Source organism: Amblyomma maculatum, chromosome 10 (assembly GCF_055883805.1).
Source record: "Amblyomma maculatum isolate TAMU_Amacu chromosome 10, ASM5588380v1, whole genome shotgun sequence".
NCBI classification, from domain to species: Eukaryota; Metazoa; Arthropoda; class Arachnida; order Ixodida; family Ixodidae; genus Amblyomma; species Amblyomma maculatum.
The window spans coordinates 106,447,085-106,473,026 of record NC_139353.1 but is presented as its reverse complement, the minus strand read 5'-3'; the positions used below and the strand labels follow the sequence as shown (position 1 = coordinate 106,473,026).

The window sequence follows — 25,942 nt, the reverse complement described above, 5'->3', positions numbered from 1 at the left end:
TATTGGGTGGTGCTTGTTTTTAAAGTCCTTTACAATATATGCCAGTGAAAAACGGGATCCCAGCTCAAAATGGGAGCCAACTAGGCGCACTAATTCCTTTTTTCCCATGAAAAGGGGTGGCCTTGGTCTTTTGAACTTGTTTCAGCGACAACTTGTATCAAGATTTCCTTTTTTTTTGCGCGATCAAACAGACCCTTTTTTGCGCGCAATGAAGCAGATGCGCTTAGGTAACGTGATGCTGGACTTTGTTGTGTCTAGTTATCCGGCCAGACTGGATATTTAAGAGAAGCTGTTTTAGCGTTACAAATTTTGCGTGTCCAATTTTCGGTTGAGTATCTTAGTAGTGTATCTAGGAAACAATTGTACAAAAGCTTGCTCAACATTTTTTTACCCGTACCCCTATACCGAAACAGATATTGTGGAGGCTCAGGACAAGATGTCCTAAAAAAAGATTGGAAGCTGCCGGTAAAATCGACCGTCAAATTGTTTTTTTTTTTGAAGCTTCACACTGGTACCCTTCCCGTAAAAATGTCGCCTAATGATAAAGTTATATTTGTACCTTAAACCCTCAACAGCAAAATATGTAAAACACCAAGGTCATGAAACGCTTTTCATAATTCCGCTTGTCTACCCTGAGGATGATAGCGGGATTCCGTAAGAGATATTGCGTTTGAAAGCACCAAAGACTAAAATAGCTAAGTCACTCAATTAGGTTGATGTCAAGGATGTGACGTCACTCATCTGTCGTCAGCTATGAGGACCAAGCGAGAACGAGTGTGCTCCAAAGCCGCCAGGCGACGCTTCTTGCCTTCCGCGAGTGACAAATGCTGCGCCTTACCTTTCCTGTATACGAATTATAGAACGCCAGTCAAGTTAGACGCGCTCGACATGGAAGACGAGGAGAGTTTACCCACTGTCGGATCATGAAACGCTCTTCATAATTCCGCTTGACCACCTTGAGGATCCCCTTCATGGATCACTGCCATGTCGTGGAGGAGGGGCTTGCGAAACTCGATGAAGTCGTGAGTTCTGCTTTGTAGGGCCACTCAAGATAGACAGGTCACGGCAGAGAGTTCTGACAAAATGTGATTCACTGGACAACGTAATGGCAACCCACTCCAGTATTTCCTGTCAACAAAACCCTATGGCCAGTCACAATAGAATTAATGATAGGGTGCCGGAAGATGAGCCCCCCAGGTTGGACGGCGTCCCACATGCTACTGGGGCTAAACAAAGGGCGATTCCTAGTAGCTCAAGGACGAATGAAGCGGCTGGGCTAAAGCCAAAAGGACGCTCAGTTGTGGATGTGTCGGGAAGCGACCGGAAAGTCCGATGTTGCAAGGAGATATATCACATAGCAACATGGAATGTAAGATCTATGACGCAAGGTAAACTGGATGTCGTCATGCGAGAAATGAACAAGTTGAACATTGATATTTTGGGTATCAGCGGGCTCAAGTGGACCGGAATGGGAAAATGTATTCCGGTGACCATTATGTATTTTATTGTGGGAACGAATCTAGGAGAAGGAATGGGGTCACTGTTATAGTAAACAGAAGAATGGGCAAAGCAGTGCTAGGGTACAACTACAAATACAACCGAATGATTTCACTTCGGATCCAAGGTCACCCTTTCAACAAGACAGTTATCCAAGTCTATGCACCAACCACTACTGCTGAAGAAGCTGACGTTGAGAGATTTTATGCTGACCCGCAATGCCTTTTAGACCGCACTCCATTCAGACGTCCTTTTTCTCATAAGAGACTGGAATGCTAAGGTGGGGAGTGGAAAAATTTCCGGAATTACAGGCAAGTTCGGTCTTGGTGAGCGCAATGAAGCTTGGCAGAGGCTAGTAGAGTTCTGTCCGGAAAAGAACCTCACCATAGCGAATACTTCTTTTCAACAGCACAAGAGTACACATAGAATTCACCGGACGGTCTGTACAGGAATCAGATTGATTACATTCTTTTCCGGCAGAGATGGAGAAGTGTTATACAAGCAGCAAAAACAAGGCCTGGGGCCAATTGCGGCACCGATCATCAGCTTCTTTTTGCCAAATTTAAGCTTAGATTGAGGAAAACGCAGAAAACTAGAAGGACTTTCAGGTATGATCTGGATCAAATTTCATTAGAATATGCTGTGGAAGTGATGAATCGATTTCAAGAATTAGATCTAGAAGACAGAGAACCTGAAGAGATATGGACTGATGTTCGTGATATAATACAGGAAGTGGCTACTAAAGTAGTTCCAAAGCAAAAGAAATTCAAGAAAATAAACTAGTTATCTGAAGAGGCTTTTCAAATAGCTGAGGAAAGGAGGAATGCAAAAGTTATGAGGGAAAGAGAAAGATACAAGGTTCTCAATGCGGATTTTCAGAAAATAGCAAAGAGAGATAAGAATGCCTTCCTAGACATACAGTGCCAAGCAGTTGAAAAGAACAGCCAATTGAGGAACACAAGAGCTCTGTATAAGACAATCAAACACATCAAAGGAAGCTTCTGTGCTACGCTGGGCGTGGTAAAGGACAAACGAGGCAGGGACCTCACTGAAGCCTCAGATATAAAGAAGAGGTGGTAGGAATACACAGAAGAACTGTACAAGAAGGACCCGGATGTGTAAACCCAACATTAGGCGGTTGTGATTACTGATCTCGAGCCGAGCATCCTGAAGAGTGAAGTTGAATGGGCCTTACGCAGCCTTGCGAAGAGAAAAAAGCTAGCGGAATTGATGGCATTCCAGCGGAGTTGCTTCAAAACCTCAACCATGATGCTGTAACATTCTGCATACATTAAATCAGAAGATTTGGACAATCCTGCAGTGGCCACAGGTTTGGTGGAGGTCAGTTTACATCCCCATTACAAAGAAAGGCAGTGCCAAAGATTGTTCCAACTACCGCACGTCGCGCTTATTTCGCAAGCTAGCAAGGTGATGTTGAAAATCCTGCAAGGTAGACTGCAGCAATATGTGGATCGGAAGTTTCCGGATGTGCAAGCTGGATTTCGCAAGGGCAGAGGATCTAGAGACCAGATTGCCAACCTTCGCTGGAGTATGGAAAAAGCAAGAGAGTTCCAGAGACCCATCTAATTCTGCTTTATTGATTATGCGAAAGTATTTGACTGCGTAGATCACAACAGTTCGTGGCAAGCTCTCCAAGAGATGGGAGTTCCAATTCACCTCATCTGTCTCCTCAGGAACCTGTATAAAGGGGAAGAGGTCACAGTCAGAACTGGGCATGGTCTTACTGATTGGATTCTGATTGAGAAAGGAGTGAGACAAGGCTGCATTCTGTCACCCCGCCTATTTAATCTATATTCTGAGTGCATCATGAGGATGGCCGGTCCGGACGTGTCTTCAGCTGGAGTGAAGATTGCTGGGAAACGTATCAACAACCTACCTAGATATGCGGATGATAGCACTTTATTGGCTGAAAACGAAGTGGAACTCAAGAGATTTCTGATGCGCGTACAAGAAGAGAGTGAGACGTCTGGGCTTAAACTGAACATTAAAAAAGACAAAGATCATGGCGTCTTGCCTTGGAGTCTTTGAGCATCAAGGGACAAGAAGTGGAAGCTGGGACAGATTTTTTCTTCTTCAGCTCCAAGATTACCCAGGAAGGAGACTGCAGCCATTAAATTAGAGACGCCTGCTTCTGGGAAAGAGAGCTATGGCTAGCCTTGACCGCCTAGTAAAGAGCAGAGACATTAGACTGGCAACCAAGATCCGTATAACTCGTGCTATGGTCTTTCCGGTTGTGATGTATGGATGCGAGAGTTGGACTGTGAAGAAGGCTGACCGCCGAAGAATTGACGTGTTTGAATTGTGGTGCTGGAGGAGACTCTTGAGTGTTCCTTGGACTGCAACTGCCGGAAGATCTAATCAGTCGATATTGTCGACCATAAACCCTGACTGCTCATTGGAGGGTCAAATTCTAAAGTTAAAGCTCAGCTACTTTGGTCATCTGATGAGAAGAGAGGAGTCGCTGGAGAAAGATTTGATGTTGGGAAAGGTTGAGGGTCACCGGAGAAGGGGTAGGCAGCGAACGCGATGGTTAGATGGCATCCTGGAGGTGCTGAAGATGAAGTTATGTGATGACGAAAAATAAGCGACACCGACCAAAAGAAAAACGATGGAATGACAAGGCTCCCGTGTGGGAGCCGAAACGTCATTCCATCTTTCATCTTTTGGTCGGTGTCGTTTATTTTTCGTCATGTCCCATCCCGACCAGACGGGCTTCCGTCAAATTCTTGACTCCAAGTTATGTGATGTTAGGAAACTAGTGAGAGACCGGAAAGCGTGGCGTAAAATAGTTCATAGGGTCGCGAAGAGTCGGACACGACTGAACGGAACTGAACCTTGAGGATGACAGTGGGATTCCGCGAGTCACTGATACTGCGATCGGCGCGCGATTTGAAAGTACCAAAAACTAAAATAGTTAGGTCACTCAATTATGGTTACATTAAGGATGTGACGTCACCCATCTGCCATCAGGTGTGACTCATTTATTCATTCACAAACCGTTATTCATGAGGCTGACCTGAGGCCTAGAGGGGAAGGGGGTGGGTGGCCCAAGCGAGAGCCATTGCGCTCCAAGGCCTCCGGGCGTTGGATCCTTCCGCAAGTGACAGATGCTGCACCTTTCCTTTCCTGAAACGAATTACAGAACGCCGGTGAAGTTAGATGCGCAAAGAGAGTTTAGCTGTTGGCGAACGGCACAGAAGACTGGAGAAATTATTGCTTTTCGCTACATATATCCAGCATTGCAGAGCTAAGCTATCTTTAATTGTTTTTACGATCGTGGTTGTTTTCTACCTAAACATTTCGGACTGGTAGGCTTATATATTACCGTAATTTAGTTGTGTTTTCTTTCAAGTAATTTTTAAATGAAACTATCTCGAAGCATGCATAACAGTGGTAGGTGTGTTTTTCTTGTCTATTTGTCTTAATAGTGCATTCGTTGCACGCGCATTAATAAGAGCAGGCGGAACAAGGCTCCTAGTGAAGGTGAAAATGACTAGTAGCAAAGCTACTGGATACCTTCACTGTTGAGTATCAGTATTTCATAGCTATCGCTACAACACATGAGGCGGCAGAACTATTTTTGTCTGGGCGTGATTATTTTAAGACCACATATTTGGAACCTGCACTCCATATAATAGAGAGAAATCTTCTTTGATCAAGCTGCTTTTAAAAGCTTGGTTTTGCGTCCTACGTATTACCGAACTTTTTACGCGTCTTGCCGCCGCTAGCCAACATGTTCAAGCTAATTTGGAATTCCGTATTGTTGATGCTATGAACCATCGTTGTACCACCTACTTATCCTGAAGCAGCAATAGACCGGCGTACCAAGAGGCCAGACAGTATAAGCACTTTTGGACGGTAGGCAAACCATTGCGAGTCTCTTTAATAGATATTGTTTTTAAAACCAAGACAAGAGTTTTCGGTTGTTCAGATACAAAGCAATATCACGCTACGGTCCAGGATGTCAAGGCTCCTTTCGCTAACCGCAACGGCCACGGAGACTCCGCCACGTCTGCTCCAGGCGAGCAGCACTGCACTCGACGACGCTCACGAAGGTCTCGCCCGACAAACGCCAGTGTCTTCTTTATAGGAAACGAAAGCTGTTGACATCTGAATTGTCCTCTCCGGAGGCAGGAATTTTCGATTGTTCGAAAGCGCCAACGGCCAGTGCACTGGGATTCCGCGGCGCGAGGGGAGGGGGGGGGGGAGAGCACGTCTATATGGTGCCGGCAGTCGTTGAGGCGCCAGGGTGTCTGGCAACTGCTCTGACGAATGCAGACAAGCTTGATGTTGAGGCTTCTCCTCACTACACTGAATTCATGCGGCGCAGCACCTTGTACCAGGCGCTCGCCGGCACCCGCTTGGCTCCAGTCCTCGAACGCTGCAAGAGCCTCGGGAACCGAGGCGGTATTGAAAGGGGCCACACATTCTCGCTGTCCTCTGAATAGGCCTTATCAGCTTGGCTGGTTTCCGATCCTGCACACAAGGGAGATGTCTGCTGTCTCAGGTATGGCATCTGCGATGACAACAAAAATAGCGTAGGAACAAAATAGGGACACAGTGAGCGCTATAGCGCTAGTGCGTGCCCTTACTTGCCCTTCTTCTGTCCCTGTGCTATTTTTGTGCACATGTGTTACCAACAAGCCCGAACCGCCAGTGTAATCAATGATGAGATCTGCAAAATACCCCCCCCCCCCCCCCCCCCCCCGGCAAGGAAAGAGCGCGACCTCTTTCTGCGCATATCAGGCAAATACACAAGTCTTAGTTCTACAAGAATGTCAAAGTAGCTTGCTCCTACGGCATTCCGAAACGTAGCAAAACACTACCCTGAATGTGAATCAAAGGTGACAGGTTTCCTCTCTATTAGGCGTGGCCTTCGGGGTTGCAACCTGCCTCTCGTGCTTCCCTTTCACGACAACGCGGTGCTGCTCCGTTCGCTGCATTGTAGGTTGCTCCCGCGCGCTTTCTCGCACGTTATTTGTCGCCCTTTCTTCACCGGCAGGACACCTCAAAGCTCAGACAGATTGTCATTGCTGGCGTCATGTGCCGCTATCACATCCCCGTCTGCCTTCGTCAGTTCGAGGAAGCCGCCTGATTGGAAAGACGGTAGACTGGTTTCAGATCCCTCACTCGGCGGGGCAGAAGGCGCCTCATTCCCCGAAGCAGCTGTCGCACTGTCTACATGAGCATTTCACTAGCAGGAAGCATGCTCACATGAACGTTCTGACTGGTCCGCGATTGATTTACTCAGCGGGGCAGAACGCATCTAGTTCTCGAAAGCAGCTGTCGTTGCTTGAGCATTACATTCGCAGGGAGCATGCATCTTCAGATTCAACTGCATGTAGCGACTGGTCCACGATTTTGCGGGCTTCTAAACTCGTCGTGCGTGTACAGAGTGTTCAACGTAGCCCAATCCCCTTTTTTCCACATGAACCTCAGACGGTTAGAAAAAAGGAAAGGCAACTGCTCTGAAAAGGCGACCGACACAGCCACCTCTGTGTGCAGTACGCCAAACGAACCCTCTATTGTGACGCGCGTGCACATCAGAGAAACGATGTCGCTCCGTGCCACTTGCCTGATCCGCACGCACTCGCCGATCAAGACAAGTGCAGGGGCACCACATTCCCCGAGGCGGCGGAGTCACGTAAAACCTGACACTGCTTCCCATTCACAATCAGTTCGCGCGTGTACAGTTCCTGGAAGTTCACGTTCTCCGCGTCTATGTTGGCGAGCGAAAAGCAACCCTTTCCCTTTGACAGCCCCTCGAGATCTGCCCAGGGTCGTTACACCGGAAACAGGCTGTCGACTTCCTCTTTCAAATGCTATAGTACGTTCCTTCTTCCTTTTTGCTTCTGTAGTGTAGTCTATTAAGGGTGCGCCGTTTTCTCAGTCCTCCTCACCAGTTTCTTTCTTCACACACGGAGCGGTGTACGTTTCTTATCCCGCGATGGGCGCTTCACAAAATTCCTGTGGGGCTCCGCGACTGCCCACAAACTTTATGCAGCTGCGTCGCGCCTAACCCACAATTGTTCTGTGAGCTCAGCGAGGTGATCCAAGCTTTTTCTTTCGGACTTGTCTTGCACCCACATACGCATTACCTCATTCAGACTGTTGTAAAACTGTACTAGACAGATTTCTTCAACAACGTTGTCCCGATCATCATAGATATCAGCGGATTTGAGCCATTAGATCAAATTTGCATTCAGACACTGAGCGAACTCCGGAAAAGACTCACCGGCTTTTTCCTTGCTTTCCTGAACCGTTCACGGAAGACGTCCGCCGAGAGGTGGTACTTTCTAAGCAAAGTTGCCTGTATTTCTCATGATCGTCCGCCTTCTCTTGGATAAGCCTAGCAAGCACGTAGGCCGCTTCGCAATGTAAAACTGTTAAGAGGTGCAGGAGCCAGATGAGATTGAAAATCTCGTTTTTCTCACAAATGTGCTCAAAATCAAAAAGAAACAGATCGATATCCTCGCTCATTGTGAAAAATGACTGGTGGTCATTCATATTAGGCCACTTGAAAGTTTAAGGGCTCGCAACAGCGGAACCGTTAGCATTCGCCCAATCTGCCTGCGCTTTCCCTAACCTAATTTCCAATCGCTTGCTTTCTAGCGTTCCTCAATTCTTCTTTTCTTCTTTGCTCTATTTCCTCTTTATTTTCCAGCTCCTCCACTACTGCTTTCCGATTTATCTCTTCCATTTGCACAATATTCCACAATATCTTCATCTCCAAAGCCGTCGCCTTCGATCGATTTGATAGTCTGCTCCTTTTAATTCTATTCGCCACAATCAAGCCATTCCTCACATGCCAAGGTTAGGTCCGTGATTCACAGCTTTATCCAGTCGCTGCGAGTATCTCAGGAGTAGGTTGGTGCAAAGCAAGTTTCAAATTCAAACAGGCTTCTACAACAAACTTTCCCTACAACGAAGAAGCCCTTAATTTAATCCTGGCAATACTCAAGGAGAGAAGACGATAGCCACAGCAAACCGGAGCAAGAACACTATACCGACCATCCCAGCGCTGTCGTCCAGCTGCCATGCCTCGGTACGAGATGTGAAGGCTCCTTTCGCTGACCGCGAGTGCCAGGGAGATTCCGCCACGTCCGCTCCAGGCGAGAAGCGGTGCACTTGACGATGATCATGAAGGTTTCTCCCCACAAACAGCAGCGTCTTCTTTTATAGGCCCCGAATGTCCTTGGCGTTTGAATTGTCTTCTCCGCGGGGGGGGGGGGGGGGGGGGGGGGGCACAAATCGGCGGCACTCTACAGAAGCACGAAGGGGGGGAAGGTTAGAGGAAGGCGCGCCTTCATGGCGCCGGCCATCGTTGAGGTGGAAGGCTGCCTGGCGACTGCTCTGACGAGTCCAAACAAGCCCGACCGAAGCTGAGGCTTCTCCTCAGTGCGTGGAAGCTATGCTGCGCAGCACCTTTGCTTGCAAAGTGCACCAGACGATCGCTGGCAGCCACTTGACTCCAGTCGTCGACCGCTGCAGGAGCTGCTGGAACAGCGGCTAGAAACTCAATCAGAACACCAGGGGCCATGGCGATATGCGTGTTGTTTTGTAAATCTTGTCCCTGTAGTAATGAAATTTGTGTGATGCAAAGAGCAAACTTGGCAAAACCTATGGAATACATTGCACGAGTTACGGAACAGTGCATTTTCTACACATGATCTCACCAATTGCGTGTCTCTTTTTTTCTGAAAACTCATTTTTTTTGTTATTTTTGCAGTTCCGCGCTGATTACGGCGCCGCACTTGGTAAAAAGGCTGGACAATACGAGCCTCCTGGGCTATGGAGTCATAATCAACATAATGTTCTTCCTCAAGTACCTCATCCAGTATGGCTTCTCTGGAAACTGTGCCCGAATAGAAGGCCTTCGCCTTCCAAGTCCTCCCAAATGCGTCGCTAGGTCGCACCTGTGTTCGCACTTCTGGAGGTAAGTTCTCAATGAGGAGACGTTATTTTCACTCCTGCTCAATGGGGGGACGTTTGTTGGCCATCGTCAGATGCACAGTTTTGGCCGAGCTGTTATCATTGGTCTAACAGAACACTTAAAGATGAACGCTTTCAGACAATTCAAAAGCTTGTTTTGTCTTAAGCGCACTTTTTTCGTATAAAAACATTCAGCAGTAACAAGGAATACTATTTCTATTGTTCATGGTTGAATTCCTAGTTGAAAGTATACTCAGATGAGATGCATACCGGTCAATCGCGAAGTAGGGGCGTTACTTCTTTAAAAAACACCAAAATTCTTCAAATGTGTTATAAGAGCGCCTTTCTTGCGAATAAACTGATGCAAGTAATGAATGATACATTTTGTTGAATTATTAAATGGCACGAAGTCTTCTGCTTGTTTGTACTCTTTGACAGTGATGGACGCACAAAGCACACTAAAGTCACAAAATATTTACAAAATTCTGGCATTGTTGTGGGGCAAAATTCGTTGGGTGAACGCCTGACGAAGTGTCGTCTCTGAATACATTGCACTTCTGAATACGCAATCTACTACTAGCGTTATGATCAAAAAGCCATAACACTCAAGTGATCACTTCCTCTAGCCACACAAACGAATCAGCAATGTACATCTAGACCCGTGTTGTAAAGCACCTATACAGCAACAAAAACAGAGACAGTGCATGCATACAGGAGAAACAGATTGTATACAAACAGCACATACACAGCAGCCGAAAGAGATCAAAGAGGTCACAGCCCGAGTTAGGCAGTAGCCTTGCGCCCGCGGAATCATCGTCGAAACATTTTTTTCGTGTGTTTTCCAAGCTAGAGTTTTTAAAAGCAAAAGACAATGTATCATAGCATTCATCTGATAAGGTAAATATTACGTTTTACCGAACAAGAATTCTTCGACTCGTCTTTTATATCCGCTTATGGAATTAGTGCCACAAGCAATTCAACTAACTATTGAAACAAGTTTCTTATGGCGGGAATGGGACAGTTTATTGGCGGCCTGCCATTGGATGTTCTAACCCGTCTTGTAGCATCCGCTACATTTCTGAAATTGTAGCCACAAGGTCCGACTCTGGCCATGTGAAAGGAGCTGCCCAAGTTGGCAGGTGCTGCCGACTCGACCATTTGATTTAGTCTCGTTCCTTTACACAACTTCCCGACATGTCACTGTCCGAAATGGCACCTACTAACTACCACCTAACTACCGCTACTGCCGCATAACTAGCATGTTTGTGAGTTTTGCTTGCAGCGCCGACGTCTGATTTATTGGGTAAAATGGCTAGTATCTCTTGGTCCTTATAAAGAACCACACCCAATGAAACCTCCACATAGTCAATATTCCCATCACTATTTGCCTTTTGAAACAAGGCACATTCTATTGAGTGGCGTTTGATTAAAGGACTCTGCCCCCACGAAGTTTCCTTTTACAAAGCTTCTCTTAGCCATTGTGACGAAATCAACGCACGATGCTCAAATACAGAGGTAGCAGGCGCGTTAAAAGATGAAATGCTTTTTTCACCTGGAGATCATGTGACAATAGTCTCATAAAAAATGAACACTCAGAGCCACTGGCAACTGATACAGTGTATTGCGAGCCCTAAGAATATTACTTAAGTTGTAATGCAGCTTCAATTGAGCTTCTTTGCAGGGCAGCAGCAACTCAGCGATGTGACGTGTGTGTATGTGTGTGTGTAAAAAAATCCAGCACTCAAAAATAGAAGGAAAGCAGTGAAAATTGTCTCACCGTGCCAGTTGTATAAGACCCCTTCTCCAGAAAATCGGACGTCAACTGAGTAAGCGTTGTGAGCGAATAATTATGGACATGCTGTGGCAGGTGGCATAGCGGGGAACGAATCCAATGGAGTGTAAAAATTCGGGACCATACATGGAGCACTTGGCTGCCCATGACAATTTAGATTTGCTAAATTCGTTGTGAGAATCAGATGTGAATCGGGCCCTCTGTGCTTTTGGGGGACGACAGGTGCGAATTTCGAGGACACGCATTGATATTCGTACATATTGCTATGCTGGGAGCTAACTCCATATACGCGAACTATGATTTCAAGGAGAGCCGCAAACGGTAGCCATTAACGTGGGCACGTCATGCCTTTAAAGGCGGAGCTTCCTGGTATACTAATTAGAAACTAAGGATACCGTGTATTAATAGCACTCCACCTCCTAAGAATAAATATAATGTGCTATTCGGAGAGCTGTTGCGACGGTAGGTACGAGGTAGGGAAAATGCTCGGGCTTGCCAGCTGGCTCTAGATGAGCTGTCACCGCTGTCTTGTGCCTACAATGAATTGAACATTTAAAGCGGACAACTGGGCTAGTTGGTGACCTTTAGATTCAAGGTAACTAGCGCTAAAGACAAGGAAAGAAGAGAGACGGTCACCACGAACACTAGACATCAACTTGCTTTTATTACAGACAGACACATTCAATATATAGGCAAGCCATGTATAAAGAATCATACCCTAAAATGCATGTACAATGGCACCTTCCGATTCAAGAATTGTAATCCTTTGCATAATAAAGATAAGGATGACTTGCTTACGCACTTGGCGTGCTTAATCACTGAAATATCCTTATCTTTACCATCCAAAGAATTGCATTTTCTTGAACCGGAAGTTGTCGTTACAAATATGGTTGTGATTTTTTGTACATGGTTTGTCTATATATTGAATGTGGCTTTCAGGAATAGAATCAAGTTGATGTCATGCGTTCGTGGTGTCCGTCTCTCTTCTGTCCATGTCTTTACCGCTAGTCATCATATGCCTTGAACATGAAGAACTGAGGGACGAGACAAAAAGAGAGAGACGCGCTTCGCAACAGTCATCGTCCGCCACCGAAACAGTGGCTACTGCTATGACGACATGTACAAGGATTCAGATACACAGGCGTAAATGGTCTTCACCGCAAAGGGCGAAGGGCCTGAGGTTCCAAGACCTGTAGCCTGAAAGCAGCCACGCCACCGCTCTCCCAGGTCACGCTTCGCCTTCAGAGTAGACGCGAAGCGTCTTAACACCGCATTTTATTTCCACGAATATTTTATATTATCGCTTTAATTAGGTTTTTTCAGGAAAGAATACAGAGTATCGGTCTCAACGCCTTTAATACTATATTTTTATTTCCTGGATGCTTTATTTTTGATTAAGACAATTACTGAGCAAGGGAAGAGAGTGGACAGCTACACTTTTCAGAGACGCATGTGTCATTGGATGGAATTCCTACCGCAACTAGCCTCCAACATTGATAAGATGGATGCTAAAAAGAAAACGAAATTATATGGCACTACTCTGAACGCTGTCCAAAGTGCGACAGTGTTACAAGCTTGATACGAATTTGCCTGTGCATTTCCTCCAAACGAAAAAAATGCAGCATAGGTGTCACCACCAAAGCCCATTCTCCAAGCATCTTCACGATGAAGCCAAATAAAACGTCTAAATGATCAACTACGCTTTTTTTTTGTCAATGCTAAAGCGCGTTCAATACCCAAATATTCACTAATAAAGGCAGTCTAAACGCAACAATTATAACCATATCTACATTTCGCTGAGCCATCCACGGCCACTTCCATTTCAACATGTTTCAGGTTTCGCGCATAGCGGCTATACGCTTCGCCTGTCCGGATGATTTAGTTGTTCACGTTCTTCTGTTTACAAATCTAGGGCAACAGAAAAAGTCTAAGGCCCCATCGGGCTCCACGTAAGCCATTTAATAAATCCTAGAAAGCCACCTGGAGACTGCTACAGAACGGCCTTTCGCCGATCCCTTTAAATATTCGCGTATATTCAGGGTTTTCTTCCCCTAAATTCAAAGCTGGAATGCTCCAAAAGAAGACCCAAAAGAAGAAGAATATATTACTAGGAATGATGTACCCTTCCGATGTATTCTTGCATTTTGCTGTCAAGTTTATACGGAACTGATAATGAGCACATTAGGCTGCCATTAGAAACAAATGGGATGGTTTATTTATCTGAGCAATAAAAGCAGACAACTGCAAATGTCGCAATTTATGTTCTGCGGAAGCCTTTATTGCAACGGCATAATCCTATATTACGCAAAATATTGCTTTGTATGCACATCACTGGGAGGAAAGCGCGGCCCACTTCCGTCTTGGCTGATTTGACGAACCTCCTCAGCCTTGGAAGCCGAGCAGTAGGCGCGAGGAGAAACTCCTTCTCTTCTTTTCATTTGATTTGTCTCTTTTACGTCGCTTCTGTCTGACTTTCGAACTTTCGACTACCCCACCGCCGCTACCCTACGACCGTTGCACTGCCCGTCGCTGGCGTAATTTGAATGTTGTGTGTTTGTTTCGGGAGCTCTGCCAGCCGATTTCCCGATGTTGCCTTTGGTGCGTATACTTTGTGTATCCGGTCACTTTGTCTCGTTGTTACTTCACGTGCTCGTAATTTCATCATGTCAGTGTGACGACAGCTGCAGCAGTGTTTGTCTTTGCGCACATGATGTTCGAAATCTGTCCCTATCTCTTGACACTGCCCCAGTTCGGTTTATATTGTGCGACTCGCACCGACCATCTAGCACCGTGAATCCTTTGTGTGTCGACTTATTACATTCGCCAGGGTGATTACAAATTGTTCGGATACAACTCGCATGGACACGCAGAAGAGTCGGTACGTTCTTAAAGACATTGGACAAGCACATCAAGGCGAGAGCACACAATCGACATTTCGCCCGTACGTGATGTATGTGTGTGTTTTATGTAAGCTGCGTTCTCACGAACGTCACCCCAATTTTAGAACAGATTCAGTTCACGTGCAAATTTTGAACACAAACGTGCAGTCGTGTATTTTCGCTCTTCTCGCTTCGGTGAACGCCAGCTGTCCACGAGCGAGGTCGCATGCATTGCGCGCGTAGGCTCGAGAGCTCCCTCAAGTTCCCTTTATTGCACTTTAATTCCTAATTTCTCACCGCTGTTGCAAGCAGATCACGTTAGACGTGGTATTTGGCTGAATTGTGCTGTCCGGAGATCGCACTCCGAACCCGCGTATGTCCGCGAGCGAAATGCATTTATTGTACTTCGCCTACTTTGCCTTTGCTGCTGCGAGCTGGTCGCGCTAGACGTGACACTGAGACCAGATTCCACCAGCAATGCAAAAGTTGGCGAAAACGTGCATTAAAGGCTTACCCGCATATGCTTGTAAGTCGTGTGATCTGCGGAGAGCAGACATCATCTACCCCCCCCCCCCCTCTTGCGTTTGTAGGCGCCCGGCTGTGCGAACGACCCCTCCCTGCGTGCCAAAAATGGTTCGATCTATAGTTGGCCTCCAAACTGTAGGACGTAACTTAAGGAGCAATAGGCGCTAGCGCAGTAATTCGTGGCCGCTGGAAGGTATAAAATTTTCCGTCCGTGTGCATAACACGTTGAAAATTGCGGTTTTTTTAGAATCGTTTCTTATGTTCCCCTTTACGGGATGTTTATGTTGATTTCAAAACCAGTTTGCTCATTTCATTTGTTGACGATGACCAGCAGCTCCTCACCTACCGTCCTCTTGATATTAGCAGAAATGAGTACCTGATTCCCGCATTTCTGATACATCAGGTAGAAAAAGGCAGTTCTTGCACAGTTGGCGCTCGCACCCTTCAATCACATTCCAAGTGACGGTTTCGGTAAACCAGAACCATAGATGTCCGGCGCTATGGACGATGGTGGCTCTGGAGAACATCCATTTCAAGATACTTGAGCGCAGTAAACAACTTACCACTACCTTATATTAGCATAAGAGTATATACTACATGAATGCATATATTTAGTGTGCCTTCGGAACGCATTTGTTATTCACTATTTGGCTTTAATGCGTATGGTAGAGTAACAACGCGAATAGACAAGGAACCCATCGAAGAGAAAGTGCTATAGTTACAGACCCTTCTTCTAAGCATTTCACACCTGAAAACAGAGCACCGCGACCGGAGGACCTTGCGCCCATCAGAAACCCAGTATGTTGGCACCAAGTCGCTATGGTAAAAAATTGTAGCATTTCATCCGAGAGGGATACTCGAACTTCTAGACAGCCAATGCAATCCAGTGTGAGCTATAGTTTTATAATGCTCTTGGAGGCAAACACAGGCGATCAAAGTGACTCTCGAAAATGCTCTTTTTCAGGTATTTCGACCATGGCCTCCACCTATGGATCAAAAAGTACGTGTTAAGCTTGTGTTAATTCAACGAATAAATAGTTACGTTTTCGGGTTACTATACTAGGCCAACTAAAGTAATTAGACAACAAAGCTATGAGTATATATAATTTTGTTATTGGGGTTATAGGCAGCCTGTTTTAAAAGGATTACTTCTTTACCCTTACCACTGGGAGGACGGAACATAGGATGCAAGTAGAGACAGAGAAAAATCTGCTTCTTCAGTGCTGTACAAGTCTCACGAATTGCTAAAATATTTCTTGCAGTTGACACTTCTGCCAGAACATATCGCTAACAGTGCTGATTGGCAACTCTAAACCACGCCTTATAACTTGGAGAAAAAGTGATAATATTTTCTTAACCACAGAACGGTCTTTGTGAACGGTGCCAAGAAGCCAATGAATTAATATATTCTTCAAGGTAGTAAAATGCCTGTCTTTAAATATATCTAGGGCGCTCAAGCTGCAGAAAAAAGAGTCTGGTAGTGTCACATCTTGCTGGTTCTGTTAGCGAAATGCAATAGCAACCCTCGAAACGTCTACAATTGCTGTAATCATGTTTAGTCGTGCAAGTGTAGCTCTGAAAATGTGATCTGTAAAGGTCTACGTAGTCAAATTTTTTTGAACAGCTGTGCTCCCAACAGACCATCCATGCAAAGGTCAATTGGAGAAAGGCTATAAAAAATTCCGTCTTTCATTCATTGTGATGCGATAAGAAACTTCTGTGGCAGTCAACGCAGTCTTCTAACGGCGTGTTAAGCAACGAAATGTCAGACCGGAAAATACGCACGTCTTAGATGCCGAAAACCCTGGAAAACCGACGCCGGGTTTTATCCAGCAACTCCAACCAGCGAACACTTGTGGCACTGACGAGCGACATTTCGCCTTCGCTGCGTTCGTCTGATTCTTCATCGAGCGTCTCGCTACGAAGTCTTATTTTTCCATCTATGTGGTAAGAACCAGAACTGTTGGCGCGATGCCTGCGCAGAACGCTGAACTGAAACTCAAAGGCACTTTTGCCTTTAGAGCTTCGATGTGCATAACAGTGACAATCTACCGCATATGCTACATTACATAGGCAAACGTATCGGACACTCGCTTCGATCGCGAATGCAGTGTCTTCGTATGAGGAAGCCAGATATGGGATTCTGCCATATTATTTCGAGCCGAGAATGTTTACACGATGCTTGCGACTGTATTTAGTAAGGCCATTCGTGGAAGTGTAATAATGTAAATGTAGACATATGTACCCACATGTACCCATGTTCTTTCCTCCCCTCCTTTTTTTGCCAAGTCCCACTCCCCTCTATAATGCCCACCGGGCCAAGAGGGTACCTGAAATAAATAAATAAGTGCAACAATCTTCGTATAGTCATACAACGTATCCTTGTCGGTGTGTTCGTGTAATTGCTGTCATTTAAATGCAGCATCGAACGACGATACAACGCTGAGAGACAGGGCGGGAGTTAAAAACACACTGTCGTTCCGTTAAACATGAGCCACCAGCCCGACTCAACGTACTGCTTATATGTAAATTTAAAAATGTAATGTGTAGCCATTATAATGGAGCCATGAATGTGCAGTCATGTAGCTGTAGTCATTTAGTAATGCCATCTAGAGTGTAACCACGGTATTTTGGGGTTTCTGTGCAAGTGGTGCTCCCTCATATATAGAGGCCCGAAACAGCTCAGGCTACACGTCCGCAGATTTACTGTGAAAGTGCCCAACAAACCTAAAATGAAAACAGCTCAATTATTTGCTCGAATTGCGCTCCGACGGAAGAATACTCAAAAACAACTACTCAGTAACAGCAAGCAGAGAGCAATGAGTAGAGGGACGGGTACAAATAGAACAGTAAATAGCATACCATATGCGCCACATGTAAAAAAAATTACAGATGGGCTGAATGCTAGGCGCAAACGCCATTGGAATCCATCCATTGAGTAATTATAGGTACGTACATATGCTGTTGTGCCCTCTAAAGAAATGGACCATTACCCTGGACAAGGATTGGCCCGGCTCAGTACCTGTTATGGTTGGCTATCGTCGCGTGCAGGTATCCATCTCCGTATTCTTAGAAACTCGCATAAACAATATGATTAGCGTGCACTCTTGCATGTGCAACAATTTATATATATATATATATATATGGCGTGGAAGGCTCAGAGTTCTCTCTTCAACAGAAGTCTGATCAAGCCGAAAGTACCTTCAAGTCTTCATAAGAACCTGAAGTCACTTCACATGCATCGGCCATTATCCCAGGCGTGGTGGAACATTACATCCACCATGGCGGGTTTCCCTACTCATATTTACAATGCCGCATATGCAGTTGACATATCGCACACTCCCAAGTAGCCGTTGTCTGTGTGGTCCTCCTTGTTAGAGATAGATAGGGGTCTACATTAATAATCACCGACTGGCAGGCTATTTTTGTGACTTCGTTACACCAGGTGTCACGGCAGTAGTTGCTGCAGCATTCAAACTTAGCAACCCATTTTAGAGGGGAAACAAAAGATCCCGGGAACCATGGGTCTCGATGCAAGCAAGCCGCTCCTAGGCCATGCAGGCGCATTCATACGTCAAAGCAAAGACGCGGCTTGGTTGTATGTCACTCCTAGGAACCTAACCAGCATGCATTGCGGTCCTCATGAAGAGAATTCGTGTGACAGGTGTTAGTTGGCAGCTGTCGGGCACTGACTGCTCGGTTAAAGGAGGCGTGACGCACGGCATGCAATTCGGCGGCGTTTGGGACACATAATTTGGGATGAAGTCGCCACGCCTATTTGCGATACCAAAGCGTATGTAATGGTACGTGTATAGACGTGGCTGAGGAATCGTAGCGTTTCATATACTCCTGACTTAGGTACACTCCGCAATAGAGCATTACTCAGCACTTTTCTAGCAACGTACTGCAGGTTGTGTTCACTATGGTATGCATAGAAATTGCGCATAGTAATCATTTGTACTCATGAAAATATTTTCACGCTCTTACACGTAAAAGTTTTAAAGTTCTATGACAAATTTTTTTTATCCCACAAATCTAAGCAGTGGTTTAGTTTTGATTTGTTGGGTTTAACGTCCCCAAACAACCAAGGCTATGAGAGACGCCGTAGTGGAGGGCTCCTGAAATTTGGACCAGCTGGGGTTCTTTAATGCGCACCGACATCGCGCAGCACAAGGGTTCCTAGCTTTTTGGCCTTCATCGCAAAGTGGCCACCGAGGCCGGGATTCAATACCGTTTCCTAGGGCACAGTGTTCAAGCGCCCTACCACTGCGCCACCCCGGAGGGGTACAGCTAGACAATGTTCATGGTTGTTGCGACATTAACTTCTTGTTTGATTGGTTGTCCCTCCATCTGCAATACAATGGCGGCGCGAGTTGGAGCCTTCCTTCTTCTGCTTTGTTTACATTTATCATAGCACATTACAGCTCCTAATTCAAACAAATAGAGGGCACGGTATAGGTCGCATAGCAAAGCCGCCACAAACTTTTAGGCGCAACTAGACAATACATATTTGCTTATGCCTTTTATGTACTCAAGCGGGAAGTTAAGAACTATAAAAACACTACGGATATAAATTTCTCTCCTTAGTGCTTTGCAAACGTGAAAAGCAATTTTTATTCGCCGCTCGGATTCATGAACAGTGCAATAGAGATTGCTGAGCGGTCAAGCCTTTTCCAGCTGGTTGTTGCTTATAATATTCTGTATAGGGAAGAAAAGCGGATCCTCCTTTGCGAACCTACTGCCATGTTAAGCTTTCTGTTTTGTAAAGTTCCACTATATCCAAACGAGATTTATGCTTTTACATGTACTTATCTAAAACCCACAAAATCACCGCAGATATATCTACATGCCCATTGTTGGTCCAGAAAGGAAAGCCGGCTGGAGGATGATAGCAGTGGCTACGTCCTTCGGGTGCGTCTGGGTCTGGCACAGTATGACCACCGCCGTCACTTTCTGGGCGACGCTGAGCTTCGCTGGCATCGCATTAGAGGTGGTACTGGACGAAGTCAGGAGGCTCAACTGCTGCAAGAGACTAGAGGTACGTAAAAAGGGAGGGAGGGGGAGTCGTGACGTGTGTTACACAGAAAATCGCGGGGGCATCTAACCTGTCAAGGAAGGTATAGTTGGCAAAGGACATCTTGGCTGCTCGAGACTGTCCTCTGTTGCGAAGCAGTGTTGTTTTATGTGAACGAATGGTCGGCATTCTTGTCAGGGAGAATTTAATATCTCCCAGAGCTCACTAAACACAAGTACCTTTGTGCATAGCAATGACAGATACTTGCTTCCCTAAAAATGTACCTCCTTACAACTTTCAACTTACCTACGTCCTCAGTACTAAACATTCTATTTGCATCAAAACGAGCAAAGAAACCTTTTCAGAGGCTTGTCTGCAGTTTTTGGTTATCAGTCAAAAGGTGTTCAGTACGATTCTATAGTTTTCAAGAGATATAATACGCTTTAATAACCTATTCGCACGTTGCCGCTGGGATCATACGATTTCAAACACTATTCAATGTACTAATGTTACGCTTTCAAGCCCTTAAAAAACGTTCAAAGCTATCCTTTTGTATGCGATATCACTGTGCGACCCTATTTCGGACTGGGGTAGAATGAGAGAAAGAGAATGGCTACATAGACTGAATGAGCACTGAACCAGGGTAAATGGAGAGCCTCAGTTCCCAAGCCGAGCGAACGCTTTGACAAGTGGACTTGTCTTCGTGTAATTTTCGGCACTCGGAAAGGGTTCCGTCTACCTTATTTTAAACATTTTATAAAAACTGCAACCCAAGAAGTACAGTTTAAAATTTCACACACAAAATAACAAAAATATAACTCACATTGTTCTTATAACATTAACACATTACGCTAACATCTCTTGAAAAATTATACAGTAATTATCTGTTCTGAATGAGTTTCAATAGATGGTGTGGTTACCTCTAAGGTTGGTGCAATTTGTTCTGTATTAAAGTAATCGAATTTCAAAATCGTTTTTGTGGAAGATAACGGTTGCCGTCGACAAGCTGGCATCTTCTTGCCTTACATGTATGATATGGTGAGTTACGTTGTGTGCTTGTGACGTTTTATTAAATCTATGTGCAAGAGAAAGTTGTAGTGTTATCTGGCAATATTATTAGAGCCAGATGACACTGCAGTTGCCTCTTGGACGCTGTGTGGTTATCGTAACTGAAACATTGATGTATAGTTTATAATTCCTTTCCGGATTAGATTTCGAACTATGAGAACAAAGCTAGCGACACAAGATAGAACCGCGGAGTTTCGGCTAATCAGTTGAGGTTCGCAAGTTAAAAGCGCCTGTTCACATGATTCCTTATTTTTCGTCTTGATGTCCATTTGGCCCCATTTTAACCATGCACAAAGAAGGGGCAATAAATCATGCCTTCACAATTAACAGGACATTTCAGTACTCTCTGCACCGTGTAGAATTCTGCAAAACGTAATTATAAATATAGTTATACATTAACTGTTTGATCGCCTATTTGCAAACAAAGCGTCCTCGAAATATTAAACAGTCGGTATAGGTGCGATAACTATACAACCGCTGAGTTAATCGAATCTACATATGTAGATGAAGAATCAATAAATGAAATAATACAGATAGAACTTTCAAGAAGCGCTCTTGAGTTATCCGAAAACTTTCGAATAAGGCTCAAACAATAAATCAGTTCAAGTTGGTGATATTGCCGCGAAACCTGCAAAACAGTATTTGTTGTTTTTTAACAGCCGCCGGCATACAGGCTTATCACTCTGATTCTGGACAGCGTATCAGTTCTGTAATCTTTGTTTGTTACTGCTCGATGTCGCGAGTCACACCTTTATCAGTTTTGTCGTAGCGCAAGACGCACCGAGATCTGTCTGGAAGGTTCCGGCCACTCGGCTGTCTTTCCACAATGTTCCAGCCCGTGCTGGTAGCTGTTTGCGACGTTATCTAGATTGTTCTGTACAGCCTTTAAATTGAGCGTTGCCGAGTGTGACGAGCATTCTTTGTTCGACGATCGACGATCGACGAGCACGTTTGTTTCTATCGCCGCCGCCGAGTTGCTTAGTTCTTTTGCGGGCGCAAGTCAGCCCAAATAAAGAGTTTCTTTAGTGCAATTATCGACCCCTTCATTTGTGTCGTCGACCTCGTCACTACTACGTGACATCTGGTGGAGGTGCTGCCTTTGATCCTTCAAGCGAAGACCCAAGCCGTGTTCCTGTCGCCCTGGAAAACCATCCTACAGGTCAACGAGCCAGCCGCCGACTTCAAGGCCTACAACCCGAACACGGTCTGCTGCCTGACCCTACTCGATCTCGGAAGACATCGACGCTCACAATGGCCCAGCCTACAGCACCGGTTGTTTTCGTTCAACCCCGTGAGCCCCCCTGCTTCCATGGACGACCGGATGAAGATGCAGAAGACTGGGTGGACCTTTTCGACCGTGTGGCAGAATTCAATGGCTGGAACGACGCCACGAAACTCAGGCAAGTCTACTTCGTTCTTCAAGGACATGCCCGAGTTTGGTTCGAAAATCATGAGGCAGCTATGAAGGACTGGGACATTTTTAAGGAAGCGTTTTTGACTGCCTTTTCAAGCGTCGTCCGAAAAGAAAGAGCCCAGGATCTCCTTCAGTCAAGACTTCAACTTCCTAACGAGCCTGTGCTGGCGTACGTTGAAGAGATGAAGCGCCTCTTTCGCCGCGCTAACCCTAACATGACTGAAGCTGAGAAAGTCAAATTTTTAATGCGAGGCGTCAAAGAATCGCTTTTTGCAAATCTTGTCCGAAATCCGCCAACAACAGTGGCGGAATTTGAAACGGAAGCGTCTGCCATCGAGAAGACGTTGTACACCCGGATGCGCCACTACGAGCGACCACTTCAACCAGACTACTCATGCCACTACCCCAGCGCATCTGCAAGCGGAGAGAACCTTCGGGACATGATCCGGGAGATCGTGCGAGAAGAGCTCCGCAGAATGCAGCCATCATCGCAACAACCCCAGGTGGCGACACTCGCGGACGTCGTCCGTGAAGAAGTCCAGCAGGCGCTGGGCGTTCCTGAAGCGACGGCTGCGACTTTTCCAGCACAAGAGGCAACAGCGATGAACTACGCTGGTGCATTACGTCGCCCTCCGCCCTGACGTGATGACTTTCCGAGCCCTCGCCGCTACCGGCCTGTTCCTGAAAACCGTCCCTTGGCTCCCGCCCGCCAAGCCTACCAACGACCAACAAGCCCCAGGAAGTGCGACGCATGGAGGACAGCGAACAACCGCCCATTATGCTTCCACTGCGGTGAGGCCGGCCACATTCTGCGGCACTGCCCGTACCGACGAATCGGTCTCCGCGGATTTGCAGTCGACGCTCCACGACCACGCCCAGGTGAACGACCGCAAGAAATCGACAACTATCTGTGTAGCGGTGAGATTGCGCCACCAAGCCGTCGATTCAGGTCTCCATCGCCGTACAGGGCCCGCTTTGCGTCGCCAGGACGTAACTATGATGGTAGTGTGCGCGGAAGGTCCCCAAGCCCCCGTAGGGGAAACTGAAGGCAGCAACCTTTGGAGGTAAGGTTGCTCAACGGCGAAAAGAAGAAGATCCTCCGCCGCCGACGACCACTAACGACGACGCAACCATTTCATCGCCGCTCCACACGACGACATCGCTGACAACACGACCAGAGTGCAAGCAGACACCGCCGCCCAGCGAAGTAACAACGGTATGCCCCGGCCATGACCTGAAGAAACGACGAAGCCGAGATCGGACACTAAGGCCCACGTGCAATGCGAGGACGCGAACAAGTGACCTTGAAGTTGATATCGACGGTCGCAGAGTCACTGCCCTAGTAGACACCGGAGCTGACTATTCAGTCATTAGTGGACCGTTAGCCTCTCAGCTCAGAAAAGTTACCACCGCTTGGAATGGCCCGCTGATTCGCACCGCAGGTGGCAACCTGATTACTCCATCGGGACGATGCACTGCAAGAATAACCGTAAATGGGCGTACTTACCCCACCAGCTTTGTGGTCTTGCAGCAGTGCTCCCGCGACGTGATTTTAGGTATAGACTTCCTAAATGAACATAGGGCTATCATCGACCTTCGATCCAAGCTCATCAAGCTCTCTGCAGACAAAGCCATTCCTGCTACGACGACGTCGATGCAACACATCGCTCTAAACGTCCTCGATGAAGAATTGACCGTCCCGCCCCGATCAAGCATCGCAGTCTGCGTAGGTAGCGCAAACATTGAAACCGCTGAAGGCATCGTCGAAGGAAATATCCAATTGCTCTTAGAACGAGGTGTCGGCATCGCAAGAGGCATCGCGAAATTCCGGAGAGGTCAAGCTCAGGTGCTGGTAACAAACTTCACCGAAGAATACCGGCATCTCAACAAGGGCACGACGATCGCTTTTCTCGACGAATTAGCCGACCTCAAAGATGTGTTCTCCCTCCACGACCAAACGCTGGAAGACGCACCGGGCCTATTCCGTCAGCCCACATTTGACATCAACCCGGCATTGACCCACAACAGGAAAGACCAGATTCTCAGTCTGCTTCGAAGCTACGGGGAGTGCTTCTCATCGTCATCGAAGGTACGACAAACACCACTGGCCAAGCATCGCATAATCACGGACGAACACGCCCGACCTCTGCGCCAAAGCCCTTATCGTGTATCGCCGCGAGAACGCCAGGCCATTCGCGATCAAGTTGAGGAAATGCTGCGTGATGACGTAATCCAGCCATCGAACAGCCCCTGGGCGGCACCAGTCGTTTTGGTCAAGAAGAAAGACAGCACACTTCGCTTCTGCGTTGATTATCGCCGCTTGAATAGCATAACGAAGAAGGATGTCTACCCGCTTCCCCGCATCGACGACACTCTCGACCGGCTCTGAAATGCAAGGTACTTCTCATCGATGGACCTGAAGAGCGGATATTGGCAAATTGAGGTCGACGAAAGAGATCGCGAAAAGACCGCATTCATCACACCGGACGGCCTTTATGAGTTCAAGGTGATGCCATTTGGGCTCTGCTCCGCACCAGCCACGTTTCAACGAGTAATGGACACAGTCCTGGCAGGCTTGAAGTGGCAAATTTGTTTGGTGTATTTGGACGACGTTGTTGTCTTCTCGTCAAACTTTGAAGACCACCTAAAACGACTACAGACAGTGCTGGAAGCCATCAAGTCATCGGGACTAACGCTAAAAGCAGAGAAGTGTCACTTCGCCTACGAAGAACTCCGGTTCCTAGGTCACATCGTTAGCAAGGACGGTATTCGCCCAGACCCGGAGAAAACAGCTGCAATCGCACAATTCCCACCGCCTGCCGACAAGAAAGCTGTGCGCCGATTCCTTGGGCTGTGCGCTTATTATCGACGATTTGTCAGAAACTTTTCGCGGATCGCCGAACCGTTGACGCAGCTTACAAAGGCTGACGTACCTTTTAAATGGGAAGCGCCGCAAGGAGAAGCCTTCAACGAACTTAAGCGCCGCCTGCAATGCCCTCCTGTACTTGGCCACTTTGATGAAAACGCCGAGACCGAAATTCACACCGACGCGAGCAGTGTAGGCCTAGGAGCCATTCTCGTCCAGAAGACTGCCGGACAGGAAAAAGTAATCGCCTACGCTAGCAGGTCTCTCACAAAAGCCGAAGTCAATTACTCGACGACCGAGAAGGAGTGCCTTGCGATCATCTGGGCTACTTCTAAGTTTCGTCCATACCTATACGGCCGACCATTCAAGGTGGTAAGCGACCATCACGCGCTCTGCTGGCTGGCTAATTTGAAAGATCCTTCCGGCCGCCTTGCCAGATGGAGCCTACGACTTCAAGAATTTGACATGACTGTAGTCTATAAGTCGGGCCGGAAGCATTCCGACGCAGACTGCTTATCCCGCGCTCCCGTCGATTCTCCCCCGAAGGACGATGACGATGACGCCTTTTTGGGACCGGTAAGCGCCAACAGTTTCGCAGAACAACAGCGATCAGACCCTGAGCTGAAAGCGCTAGCCGATTACTTGGAAGGAAAGACCGCTTCCCCTCCTGGTGTGTTCAGACGACATTTATCATCCTTCACGTTAAGCAATGGCCTCCTCGTGAAGAAGAACTTCGCACCTAACAAGACCGCGCAGCTTCTCGTAGTGCCTAAAACCCTTCGGCAAGAAATTCTGCAGGCGTTGCACGATGAGCCAACAGCAGTGTACCTCGGATTTGCGCGCACGTTGCGTCGAATCCAGGAGAAGTATTACTGGCCGCGACTGCCTGCCGAAGTTGCCCACTACATGAAGACGTGTCGTGAGTGCCAACGAC

General features: G+C 46.8%; 1 protein-coding gene across 3 annotated transcripts in view; it reads left to right on the top strand.

Annotated features, from left to right (window-relative positions):
- The window catches only part of LOC146177198 (protein-cysteine N-palmitoyltransferase Rasp-like), a 117,972-nt gene that overhangs the window by 79,851 nt on the left and 12,179 nt on the right, over nucleotides 1-25,942 (top strand). For all 3 annotated transcript variants that reach the window (XM_084583112.1, XM_084583110.1, XM_084583111.1), the window contains exons 8-10: nucleotides 9,248-9,454; nucleotides 15,611-15,646; nucleotides 19,483-19,684. In XM_084583112.1, coding sequence (XP_084439238.1) covers nucleotides 9,248-9,454; nucleotides 15,611-15,646; nucleotides 19,483-19,684 — 445 coding nt within the window. The remainder of the gene's footprint in view (nucleotides 1-9,247; nucleotides 9,455-15,610; nucleotides 15,647-19,482; nucleotides 19,685-25,942) is intronic.